Source organism: Moschus berezovskii, chromosome 1 (genome assembly GCF_049115385.1).
Source record: "Moschus berezovskii isolate FMDL1 chromosome 1, NW_MosBer_1.0, whole genome shotgun sequence".
NCBI lineage: Eukaryota > Metazoa > Chordata > Mammalia > Artiodactyla > Moschidae > Moschus > Moschus berezovskii.
This window is the reverse complement of record NC_142460.1, coordinates 7,356,258-7,369,546: the sequence shown is the minus strand read 5'-3', so window position 1 is coordinate 7,369,546 and position 13,289 is coordinate 7,356,258. Positions and strand designations below refer to the sequence as shown.

At 46.8% G+C, this 13,289-nt stretch overlaps 1 protein-coding gene and 1 non-coding gene across 2 annotated transcripts; one reads left to right on the top strand and one right to left on the bottom strand.

Annotated features, from left to right (window-relative positions):
• The first annotated feature begins 246 nt into the window (after positions 1-246).
• On the top strand, positions 247-353 carry LOC129554092 (U6 spliceosomal RNA). Its single transcript, XR_008685563.1, has one exon. It is a non-coding gene; the product is annotated as a U6 spliceosomal RNA (small nuclear RNA).
• Positions 354-5,067: 4,714 nt separating this feature from the next.
• On the bottom strand, positions 5,068-12,731 carry RIPPLY3 (ripply transcriptional repressor 3). The gene is made up of 4 exons (XM_055420799.2): positions 12,126-12,731; positions 11,440-11,506; positions 7,334-7,401; positions 5,068-5,508 (listed from the first exon to the last, which is right to left on the bottom strand). The coding sequence occupies exons 1-4, from the start codon at positions 12,227-12,229 to the stop codon at positions 5,208-5,210; spliced, it is 540 nt and encodes a 179-aa protein (XP_055276774.2). The 5' UTR covers positions 12,230-12,731; the 3' UTR covers positions 5,068-5,207.
• Between the last annotated feature and the right edge of the window lie 558 nt (positions 12,732-13,289).

The window sequence follows — 13,289 nt, the reverse complement described above, 5'->3', positions numbered from 1 at the left end:
CAGCCCAGGGGAGGATGCCAAGGGATCTGTGGGAAATAATGCAACAACAAAATGTCCATCAACTGATGACCAGGTCAATAAAATGTGGTCTATCCATACAATGAAGTATTATTCAGCCAATAGTGATGCACGCTACAGCATGAAGACTCTTGTAAATGTTATGCTAAATGAAAGAAGCCAGCCACAAAAGGTCACATGTGTATGGTTCCATTTACATCAAATATTTAGAAAAAAAAAATCCAGAGGGTGCTTGCTTCAGCAGCACATATACTAAAACCAGAATGATACAGAAAAGATTAGCATGGCCCCTGGGCAAGGACGACATGCAAATCTGTGAAGCATTCCACATTCTAAAGAGGATGTGGTGCATATGTGCAATGGAATATTACTCAGCCATGAAAAAGAATAAGGTAATGCTATTTGCAGTAGCAGGGATGGACCTGGAGATTGTCGTGCTGAGTTAAGTAGGTCAGGCAGAAAAAGACAAACATGTGATGTCACTTATATGTAGAATCTTTACAAATGGTACAAATGAACTTATTTACATGACAGAGATAGAGTCACAGATGTAGAAAGCAAATTTGTGGTTGCCAGAGGGAGAGGCGAAAAAGAATGGATTGGGAGATTGGGATTGACATATATACACTGCTGCTGCTGCTAAGTCAGTCAGTCGCTCTGCAACCCTATGGACTGTAGCCCACCAGGCTCCTCTGTCCATGGGATTCTCCAAGCAAGAATACTAGAGTGGGTTATCATGCCTTCCTCCAGGGAATCTTCCTGACCTAGGAATCAAACCTGCGTCTCTTATGTCTCCTGCATTGGCAGATGGGTTCTTTACCACGAGCAACACCTGGGAACCTCCATATATAGATAGATAGATAGATAGATAGATACACACACTACTGCTGCTGCTGCTGCTGCTGTTAAGTCACATCAGTCGTGTCCGACTCTGTGCGACCCCATAGACGGCAGCCCACCAGTCTCCCCCGTCCCTGGGATTCTCCAGGCAAGAACACTGGAGTGGGTTGCCATTTCCTCCTCCAATACATGAAAGTGAAAAGTGAAAGTGAAGTCTCTCAGTCGTGTCTGACTCTTAGTAACCCCATGGACTGCAGCCTACCAGGCTCCTCCGTCCATGGAATTTTCCAGGCAAGAGTACTGGAGTGGGGTGCCATCGCCTTCTCCGATATATATATACTACTATGTGTAAAACAGATGATTAATAAGGACCTACCCTACAGCACAGGGAACTCTAGTCAGTACTCCATAATGACCTATATGGGAAAATAATCTAAAAAGAGTGGATTTATGTACATATGTGGCTGACTCACTTTGCTCTACAGCAGAAACTAACACAACATTGTAAATCAATTAGACTCCAAATAAAATAAAAAAACAACCCAATAACAACAAAAAGAAATCCAGAGAGACAGAAGGTAGCTTAGTAGGTGTCAGGGACTGGAAGGGTTGGGGGGAAGGAGACTGAATGACAATGGAAATGGTTTTCTTTTGGGAATAATGAAAATATTCTGGAATTAGAGGACATGGTTGTAGAACTTTGTAATATACTAAAATATATGATGTTTACCGTCATCATAACCTCATCTTCTACATTATCAATGTAGAAAGATCAGATGAAAAGATAGCAAAACAATTGAAATTTTCAAGAAAAATAATTGATTATGGTGTACGCCCAAACTAACATAGCATCAATTATAGTCAATTAAATAATTGAATTAACATTATCATTGAACCTCAAACAAAGCATATTTTATACCTTAGATATAATGACCATATGTTTAAGATTATGGGATTCTCAATCTAGTATTGTACAAAATTTCATCAAACATAATGATAAACGTTTAGCAGATTGTTTTATGATCCCTTGTTTAAGAGATCTTGGGCTTCCTTGGTGGCTTAGATGGTAAAGAATCTGCCGGCAATGCGGGAGACCTGGGTTTGAGCCCTCGGTTGGGAAGATCCCCTGGAGGAGGGCATGACAACCCACTCCAGTACTCTTGCCTGGAGAATCCCCATGGACAGAGGAGCCTGGCGAGCTACAGTACATGGGGTCGCAAAGAGTTGGACATGGCAGAGCGACTAAGTACAGATTGTTTAACAGAGAAGTGCAAAAAGAAACACACCAGTGGGGTAATATTTTTTCTTCCTGTTTAAAACTGGTTAACGTAGTAAACAGAAAACAACACAGCAACAAAACGAAATGCATTCTTCTGTTAGCAGATGGGTTGGAAGACTCAATGAAAATGTGGTAGAAATTTGGAGAAACACATTACAACAAACTGTTCAGTGTGGGAGGTTTGCAGTACAGCTGGGTGAAAGTTCAAAAGCGTTTCTAACATGTTTCAGCTTGTGGTATTTGCAAGATTCATTTGGAGCTACTTTTTGTGAGCCATCAAAAGAGAGATGTCAGGGTGGTTGGCCTCAAGCATAAATTACTTATTCAAAATGATACACTTTATGGAAACCTGGCAAGTGTAACCATTGCTGGGGTGGGTACTTTGATTAGTAAGATTCCAGAGGAAAGGTAGAAAGATGGACATTTACAAACTGCATCATTATTAGGCAAACTATTGCAGGAAATAAACTGAAGGGGAAATGCAGATTTTAGAAAATATCATCAATTGGATTTTTTTTTTTTGTAAATGAAGGGAAATTGAGACTGTGGGCAATAGGCCAGAGGAGCCTGGTCCATGGGGTCCCAAACAGTCAGATACTACTGAGCATAGTGTGTATAGGTTAATTCCAAACTCCTAATTTATCTCACCCTCCCCTCAGCTGCTTTTTTAATGTTAGGGATACATGATCAAAAGTGGGGAACTCGCTCAGGTTTGAGCCTTTGTGTAGCCAAACCGCAGTCACCAGCAAGAACACAGGAGCCCCAAAGTCACCATCTCCCGCGTCAGAAACGCCCTCATGCACTCACAGAACCTGTGACACCGTTACCACCGTGGCTACAGGGGCTTTATTTTCCACATTTGCACTCAGCTGGCCATATGCTAAGTAATTTAAGGAAAGTTGACCATGCATCACATTTAAAATTCTGGTGCCATGAGGGCTAGGTTTGGTTTCTTCAAGGTAAACAGGTGATTGGGCCAGATTTTTTTCTCAGTAAAATGGATTTATTAGAAAAGCAAGACAAAGCCAAATGTGATGACTTAAGCTGCATCCCAAGCATCACAGGGAGGGAGAAAAAGTGTAAGACTTCTAGTTAACTAGATAAAAAGGAAGTCATCTTCAATCCTTTCTAAAATAAGCTCCATGTGTGTGTGAGAGAGAGTTGCTCAGTTGTGTCCAACTCCTTGTGACCTAATGGACTGTGGCCCGCCAGGGATTTTCCAGGCAAGAATTCTGGAGTTGGTTGCCACTTCCTCCTCCAGGGGATCTTCCCGAACCAGGAACCGAACCCGGGTCTCTCACATTGCGGGCAGAGTCTTCACTGTCTGAGCCACCAGGGAAGCCCACCAAATAATCCCCACAGGAATTGTTAAGATTGGAAAAAGGTTATTTAGACAGTAAGTAAGACAATAAAACTAAAATAAAAACATTTTTTTAAAGGAAAACAAAAATATTTTTAAAGAAAAATTTTAAGTATTTCTTTCAAGTGAAAGAGCAATAAAAATTAAAAAAAACAGATGTTGGCTACCTTTGGACAGAGAAAGAGGAAGACAGGAGCAGGTGACTTTTACTTTACAACATACACTTTTCAGTACTGTTTGGATTGTTAGAATATTTGCATGTGTCTCCTATTGTTTGATATTAATGACTTATTTGGGCATTGAGGTTATACTTTTTCTGGATTCCTAAAAAACACAAATATAAATTGAAGAGTTAAACACAGAAAAATCCTGACAAACTTTTAAAAACTTTGAAGCAGGCACTGATTTAATGTAAAACGTCAAAGAGAAAGTGATTATCAAATGATTTTGTCTTTCAAAATATTTATTTCAGGTAGAAACTAGGAAGACAATCACATGTAAAAGAGTTCCGTAAAAAACTTTGACAAATACACTCATCTGGTCATCAAAAAATAAAAACCTGAAAATAATATTACATTTAGTAGTTCGATTGGAAACAGTGTTGTTATTTAAGTAAAAAGCCCAAAGCGGTCCCCAATGAAGAGCTAGTAAGCTCTTCTGTTCATACACACAGCCCTTAGACAAGAATCATCGATATTTTTATCCAGAATAGTCTCCCATCCCCAAATTCTGATCTTTTATTTTTGTTACTCTTATGGAAATCATTCAGTGTGTTCATGTGCTTTTCATAAACTTTTTTTCAGAATGCCTAAACTACCACATCAACCGTGAACAGTAAATCATTTTTATAAAAGCTGTTGTCCTTCAGTCGCTCAGTCATGTCTGACTCTTTGCAACCCCCTGGACCGTAGCACCCTAGGCTTCCCTGTCCTTTGCTATCTCCCGGAGTTTGCCCAAACTCACGTCCATTGAGTCGGTGATGCCACCCAACCATCTCATCCTCTGTCACCCCCTTCTCCTCTTGCCCTCAATCTTTTCCAAGCATCAGGGTCTTTCTAATGAGTCAGTTCTTCGAATCAGGTGGCCAAAGTATTGGAGTTTCAACTTCAGCATCAGTCCTTCCAATGAATATTCATGACTGCTTTCCTTGAGGATGGACTGGTTGGATCTCCTTGCAGTCCAAGGGACTCTCGAGAGTCTTCTCCAGCACCAGAGTTCAAAAGCATCAATTCTTCAGCACTCAATTTTCTTCATGGTCCAATTCTCACATCTGTACATGACTACTGGAGAAACCATGCCTTGACTGCTGGGACCTTTGTTTACAAACGTGGATGTAGCCGAATGAGGGGTCTCAGGTTAAGCGAGAGGCGAGGGTGGGGTACTAATCAATATGGAATGATTTGTCATTTAATCTTTAATCGGCACAGTGACACTGCTGGGTGTGCTTTGACGGTGGGCCCTACCGGATGACAGCCTGCGTTAATGCAAACATCTTGGATCTAGAACCCTCTCTCGAAGCTATGGATGAGACGCAAAGAATCACTCAGAGGAGGATGAGTAAAAAGCCGAGTACTGGGGGCCGGTGGGGTGCTGGCCAAAGACAGCCCAGTTCTTGTACGCCCAGTGGAAACGCGAAGTGTCCTGGGGCAGCTGTCCCGCAGGGCTGTCCCCAGGGCATGTGCGAGGCGGGCTGGTGCAGGAGAGACAGGCTTACACGCGTGAGAGGCAGGCAGCAGCCTCGGGGGAGTCAGGGTCGGGCGGTGGACCCTTCCCATCGAGGCCCCCGGGTTGCCGTGCCGGATTTGCCAGCCCGTCTCTGGCCTTCCCCTCTGAGCCGTCCGCCACCTCCTCGTGCTGCAGGGCGGAGAGCTGGGTGTCTTCCTCCAGCTCCTCCTCGGACTCAGACTCGTCGTTGTAGAAGTGGATGGTGGCTTGCACGGGGAAACTGGCCAGCACCTTCTCCCCGGAGCTCTGCAGATACTCTTGACGCTTAGAAATGGGCAAGTAGAGTCTGAGATTAAAGAAACAAGTACACCATTAGTCAGCCTGCAGACAGTCTTCAACCGCATGGAGAGGAGCCTTTTCTTTGGAAGCAGCTAACGCCCAGTCTTCCTATTTCATTTTGCCTTCAGTGTACACAGTGGTTTTGTTTTTTTAATTCTGCGCACAGGACACAAAACTGAGCAGGTGGAGGGCACCTGGTGATGAACCCCATTCTAGGTCAGAAATGAGCTACGGAGGACTCCCCAGGAGAGCCAGTGGTTAAGACTGTGCTTCCACGGCAGGGGGGCGCTGCTTGGATCCCTGGTACGGGAACTAAGATCCCACATGCTGCAGGACCCCGAACAAACAAAAATCCCGAAACCTGCTCTTTTTGGGCTTCCCTGGTACCTCAGACAGTAAAGAATCTTCCTGCAATGTGAGAGGCCTGGGTTCGATCCCTGAGTTGGGAAGATACCCTGCAGAAGGGCATGTCAACCCACTCCAGTATTCCTCCCTGGGAAATCCCATGGAAAGAGGAGCCTGGTGGGCTACAGTCCAGGGGGGTCGCAAAGAGTCAGACACGACTGAATTTTCTCCAGAATCCCCAGGGGAATCACCCCACATTAGTATTTTTAAAGCTTCCTCAGTGATTCTGGGGCTTCCCTGATAACTCAGCTGGTAAAGAATCCACCTGCAATGTGGGAGACCTGGGTTCCATCCCTGGGTTGGGAAGATCCCCTGGAGAAGGGAGAGGCTATCCACTCCAGTATTCTGGCCTGGAGAATTCCATGGACTGTATTGTCCATGGGGTTGCAAAGAGTCGGACACGACTGAGCGACCTGCACTGCACTTGCAGTGATTCTATGAGAACTGAAGACTACGGTGTGAAACACTGGGAGAATGTCCTTTATCCCCAAATCATGCTTTGATCTGTCTGAGGGGCTCGAAATTTCATCTCCAGCAGTTAGCATCTTTGGGTTTTATTAAAGCCTCTAGTCTTCCAGACTAACCAGGGTAACAATACTCTGCCGAGAGGTAATAGCACAGGCTAGGTTTATTTTGATGGAGGAAATGACAGCTGGAGAGAGAGAGGCTGAGGGAAATAGAGAGAGGCACACAGAGGAGCAGAAACGCTGAGAACAAACCACTTGCCTAAAATGAGATGTAAAAGGGTTAGAGCAGTGAGGGTCCTGATCACTGTCAACAGAACTGCTGAGATGGCAGAGGTTCCAACAACGATACAGCATCCATCCAGCCCCGCATTTTCTCCATACCCACAGTCAGGAGGTCTATTTTGCACTAGGCAATATATTAACTTTTATCCTGGGAGAAAATAGAAAGGAACCTAAATATCTAAGTGAATAAGCAGATATATACATATACAAGTCACATGCAGTTAAATGCATGGCAAAATGTATAACGAGAGATATAAAGAAAAAGTATCAACACAGGGGATTTTCCTAGCTAAGATTCCCAGGTCCCAAAGCAGGGGGCCCGGGTCGATCCCCAGGCAGGTAACTAAATCCCACAAGCTGCAACTAAAGATTCCACATGCTGCAACTAAGATCCAGCACAGCCAATAAATAAATAAATAAATATTTTTTTAAGTAGAGATATAAAAAAAAAAGGCCAATTTCAACTTGCAGCTGAAACACTGAATAAATAAATGAATAAATTCCAGATATTCAACAGAACATTCTCGAAGTTCCTTCGGGTAATCATAACCAAATAATGTTGGGAAACACATTGAATTATTTTTGATTTTTGAAAACATATACACTTGAAGACACTAAAGTGTACTGACGCTTATATTAAAAGGAATGATATGTTTCCATGGTGAAGTTAGATATTACCTGACAGGATGCTGAAACCCAAAGGCCCCCTTCGATCCAAAGGTTTCTTGATCACCCCCAGGCTCAAGCTGCAAGGACAGACACATACAAACACAGACACAGTCAAGAATCCTTTGAAAGTAGCATCCTGAAGACTTTAAAAATAAAATGTAAGTAGCCTGCACTTGGCCTTTCCAGGTGGTGCAGTGGTAGAGAATCTGCCTGCCAATTCATGAGATGCGAGAGATGAGGGTTTGATCCCTGGCTCAGGAAGATCCCCGGTGTAGGAAATGGCAACTCACTCCAGTATGACTGCCTGGGAAATCCCACGGGGCCTAGTGGGAACTCCCATGGGAACCTAGTCCTCAGGGTTGCAGAGAGTCAGACACGGCTGAGCACACATGTGCACAGCCTGCACTTGTCAGGATCGGTTCCAATTTTAGAGACAATTTAAGCAACTTAATAGAATATTGATGAGCTCCCCTTCCTTTGACAATTGTCACAATGTCCCAGCACTGTGAGGAGTCCCAAGACGGAAGATGAGTTAGACACAGACCCCCATTTCACACATTTTAAAATCTAATGGGGAAAGACACATATGGAGGCAAATAACCACACTATAAAAGCATCAAGCAGTAAGATGCTAGCTGTTCTAAGCAAGGAGGGGGATCAGGAAAGGATTCATGGGGAGCCTGGCAGAGACATCAACAGCACTTCGGTAGTCAGTTCTGGGCCCATCCATGGTGGAGCAGGGCATCCAATTCCGAGGGTCAGGAAAATAGACAGCATAGGTAGGGAAAGGTAGAACCCAGTGTGAAATGAATGAGAAACCACACTGGCAAAAGGGCTTCAAAGGAAGTTGAATTCGGATACTGAACACCTTGAAAACACATGACTGAGTCTAGGTTTCATTCTGGAAACAGAATTCAAGACCATTAATGACTTCTGAGCTAGCAGTTCAACAATGAGCTCTATATTTTAAGGATCACGGTGGCTGCTGGAAGCAGCGAATAGCATAGATTGATGAGGTAAGGGCTTGGAGGTCTCTGGCAAGCAGTGACAGAGATTTGAACTCAAATAACACCAACCAGGGGGCTTTCCGGGTGGCATTAGTGGTAAAGAACCCACCTGCCAATGCATGAGACAGAAGAGACATGGGCTTGATCCCTCTGTCAGCAAGATCCCCTGGAGGAAGGCACGACAATCAACTCCAGTATTCTCGCCTGGAGAATCCCTCGAACAGAGGACCCTGATGGACTCCAGTCCACAGGATCATACAGAGTCAAGACACAAATGAAGCGACTTAGCATGCATGCAACACCAACCAGAAGGGACAAGAGAGACAGATTCCCAAGGACATGAATAGCATTCGAAAGGTAGGAGACCACTTGGTGCAGGCCCTGAACAGCCAAAGCAATCTTAAGAAAGAATGACAAGCTTGAGACATCACTCTTCTCGATTTCAAACTATTAGTATATTACAAAGCCATAGTAAGAAAAACAGTAATCAGAACAGTATCAAGCAGCTATTTGCTTAAATACAGACACACAGATCAATGGGACAGATTAGAGATCCCAGAAATAAATGCATGCATATATCATCAATTAATTCATAACATGGGGCCCAAAAATATATAATGGGCAAAGGACAGTCTTTTCAATAAATGGTGTTGAGAAAACGGAATTACCACGTGCAAACTGGGCCCTTATCTTACATAACTCAGACTGGGTTAAAAACTTAAACATGGCTATTCCCTGGGTAGTCCAACGGTTAGGACTCCACGCTTTCACTTCCATGGGCTCGGGTTCAATCCCTGGTCAAGGAACAAAGATCCCTTCAAGCCACGCAGCTAAAACAAGACAAACAAAAACCAGGAAACAAACAAAACAAAAATCTTAACAGGAAGACCTGAAATCATAAGCCTCCTTGACATTTTCATCTGCCTTATTTTAATAACATGCTATGTTGAGCTAAGGGAAATAATGAGGGTCTTTGGAACAAAATCTGTTCTATAATGAAGTTCAATCTTTTGGAGGAGGGTGGTTCCAGGAAGTCACGCCTGCGATTATCACTGTTGTTCAGCGGCTCAATCCTGTTCAAGCCATGAAAGGGAAATCAAAAGGGGGAGAGTGACCCCCGATGCTCAGGGTCTTAAGACTTTCCCTCGACTTTAGATTGTATTCTAATTTTGGTCTGCTGACCTGCAGTTCAGGTCACTAGGCAGTAGTCACCTCTACCCCCACCCCTACTGTCCCAGGCCAATGACATTTCTCAAGAAATACAAACAGGGTTTCCAGTGGTTAAGAATACGCCTTGCAAGACAGGGGGCATCGTTCAGTCCCTGGTCCAGGATGATCCCATATGCTGCAGAACAACTAAGCCCTTATGCCAAAACTACCCTGCTCTAGAGCCTGCAAACTGCATGCAACTAACCGAGCCCATGTGCCTACAACTGGCCTCTGCAACGAGAGAAGTCACCGCAATGAGAAGGCCCGTGCACCACAGCAAAGAGTAGTCCCCTCTAGCCTCAACTAGAGAAAGACTGCGCAAAGCAACGAAGGCCCAGAGCGGCCAATAAATAAATAAATAAAAAGGCAGTTTTTAAAAAAGAAACATACAACATAGCTCAGGAGCCAAACAGTTCTCCCGCTTTGTCGGGAGGGGGCGCTGCTGAGCAAGAAGCCGGCCCTCGCCGCTACTGGTTGCGCGCACCTGGCCGGGGCTCCCGGGAACCCAGAGCGGGTCGTTTGCCACTGACCTCTCTGTCCCACCAATCGGACCCTGCAAAGAGCTGGCCAGTGGGGAGCCAGGCAGCTGAGCTCTACAGCTCGCGCGAACACCCACTCTCCACCCTACGCCACTCCCCCGCAAAAAAATCCATGGACACAACTTCATCCATTGTGCCTTGTGGATGATACATAGAAAGCTGCTATAGCTTAACATTTTTCTGCAAGTAATCATTTTTTCTCACCAATGGCCTTCTCATCATAATAGAAAACAGGACTACCTTACACTAGGAAAGTGTGCTGTATTTTTATTGAACAATTGGTAGACTGCACATACTTTTCATTTAAAAGAAAATTGGATAATTTTTTTCTCCCAAGCACTTTTTAAAATCTAATGCTTATGAACTTAATTTGAATGCAAGAGAAGGAATTACTTCCCATTATCTAGTTATTGCAGGTAAGAATAATTTGGGCTAAGAAAAAATTATATTCCTCATTCATTAAATATAGATTTGACTTGCTTCACTCTTTAAATAGTAACTGAATTAAAACTCCCATTATTCAGACTGATTTAATAAAGGAGTCTAAATATCAAAATGCCAGAGAAGTCTGAACCTGAGTTTCTTATCAGACTAGAAATAACTGCACACTCTGCCACAAGTGTTACCTAATGGTCCTTCCTAGCCTGATTAACTCTGGCACTTTAAAAGTCATCAATTTATACTTTAAAATATAACAAAGGACAGGTGAATTTTATGAAAGCAAGTCATTACTCCGGTAACTATAAAGCACTTTGGTTACCAAAGCAGGAGACAAAAGAATAGTGGTGGCGATTAATCTTGCCCTCCAAAGCCCTCAGCTGGAGTGTGTTTGCTCAGAAAGCATGACTTAGGAGCACTTGCAGACAGAGCCCAGAGGGTTTCAGAAAGAGTCAGATGGCAGGTGGAGACTTTTCACTGCACCTTCTGGGGCCTCCAGACAGCGCTCTGCCCATATTTGCACTATGGCACCAGCCTAGTGCTAATCTTTTGAGCCTATGCTCATCTTTTCTCTAATTCGAGGGGGACCGGGGCCTTCTCTCCCCCTCTACCTGCTGAGTTACCAGGGGGGGAAAAAATGCAACATGGAAAAAATCTTTTATGATGTCCTTGAAACAGTTCTGCTATCATGGCTTTGCTTTTCAAGAAACAGAAGCAATCCAGAGCCAATCCGTGTCTGAATCAGAGCCCATCAACACCTGGCCAGCAGGGTGCCCACTCCCAGACCCCAAAGCAATTCTGCGTGAGATGACCGAGGGAGGGACTGGCCGAGGAGGCCTCTCCTGGTCCCTTCATTGTAGAGATGGTGCCGCTTCCTGGCTGAACTGGTTGGTATCTACAAGGTCCACACACTTAACCTTACCTCACTTCCAGTTATGGTGGGCTCAGCTTCCTGAGGGGTCAGAGTCCAAGGTCTCCACGGAGTTTGGCTGGAAGGACAGGGACCAAGAGTGAACCACAGCATTTTCTGCTTTTAAAGTTGGACCGTAAGAAGAGTTATCACTCTAATCATTTCTAACGTCTGCCTAAATGTCACTGGACACAACAGAAAGTTCTTTCAAGTTCTCAGTCTTTCTTTCAAGTTCTCAGTCTGCGTTAAGCCTGTGCCGTGTGTGTGTGTGTGTGTGTGTGTGTGTGTGTGTTTGTTTCTCCTGCCACAAGTTCTCAGTCTGTGCGTTAAGCCTGTGCCGTGTGTGTGTGTGTGTGTGTGTGTGTGTCAGCGAACGGTGAACCCCAAGCACGGGGAAAACAAAGAATCGCCAAGGATGTGACGGTCCCCCACCCTCCCGCAGGGCTCGCTGAGCGGCCAGCACGGTGGGTTCCAGATCTAGAAACGGAGGCTTTGGTCCACTGCCGGTCACCTCCGGGGCCTCCCCACTTGGGAACGGAGTTCAGGAGCCGAAAAGATTCTGCGTCCCCGTCTCACGCCTAGGAACTTGCGGGGCGTCGCCGTCGGGCTCCAGGGTTCCGCCTGGTCCCCCGCGATCCGCGCGGCCGGAGCATCCTGCCCGCCCTGCCCGCACCCACCCGTCGCCAGGACGCCCTCACCTCTCGGGCCCGCCCGGCGCCGGTGGCCCCCGGGGACCGTCCCCGGCGCAGTGACAGACGCGTCCCCGCGCCTCCGGGGCTCCGGCCGCCGCCTCAGGTCTCATGGTGCCCTCGGAAGACGCGGCGCCCGCGATCGGCCGCGCCTTTAACCGCTCGGGCGAGGGCGCTCCCCGAGCCGCGCGCTCAGCGCCAGGTTTAAAAACGGGGGCGGGGCGGGGAGGGGACACGGAGAGCCCGGGGAGGGTGGGGTACGCGCCGGAGAAACTCCGGAGGGGACGAGCGAAGGTCCTGCGGGGCGGGCGGACCGGGCCAAGGAGCGGACTCGGGGCGCCCGGGGGGCACGGGCTTGGGGGGGTGACAAAGGAAACCCCGGGGAGGTCGCCAGGGGCAGGGGCGAGGAAGCTGGGGAGGGGACGGCGGGAAGTGACTCGGGACGCCTGGAGAGGGGGCCAAGAGGGGGTACGTGGGCACGGGAGGTCATCGCCCGTGGGTCTCCCCGCTCCCTGTGCTGGAGAGGCGGGATCCCTGGCTTCTCGCCCTTCTGGCGTCTACGCGGCCCTCGGGTTTTGGTTCCTGCGCCAGCATCGAGGTCTCCAGATTGGCGGAAAATAAAATCTCACGTCCACGCTGTTAAAGCGGCCGCGGGGTTCGGGGCGGGGGCAAAGGGAGAGGTTAACGAAGCCTGTGGACCCGCCCTGCCTTCGAGGCTGACGGGGACGCGCCGACCAGGATGCGGAAACTGGCGATGGGGCTGCAGCTTCGCGTCCAGGCGGTGGAAGGCGGCAGACAGACCTCTCGCACCCTTCTCGCCGATGGGGGCCTGGGAAAGGATGTGGCTTTTTCTGGGAGTGGGTGCGATTTATCAACTGAGCCACAGGGGAAGCCTAAAGGAAATCAGTCCTGAATATTCACTGGAAGGACTGATGCTGAAGCTGAAGCTCCAATACTTTGGCCACCTGATGCGATGAACTGACTCATTGGAAAAGACCTGCTGCTGGGAAAGATTGAAGGCAGGAGAAGAAGGGGACGACAGAGGATGAGATGGTTGGATGGCATCACCGACTCAATGGACATGAGTTTGAGTGAACTCCAGGGGTTGGTGATGGACAGGGAGGTCTGACGTGCTGCAGTCCATGGGGTCGCAGAGTCGGACACGACTGAGCG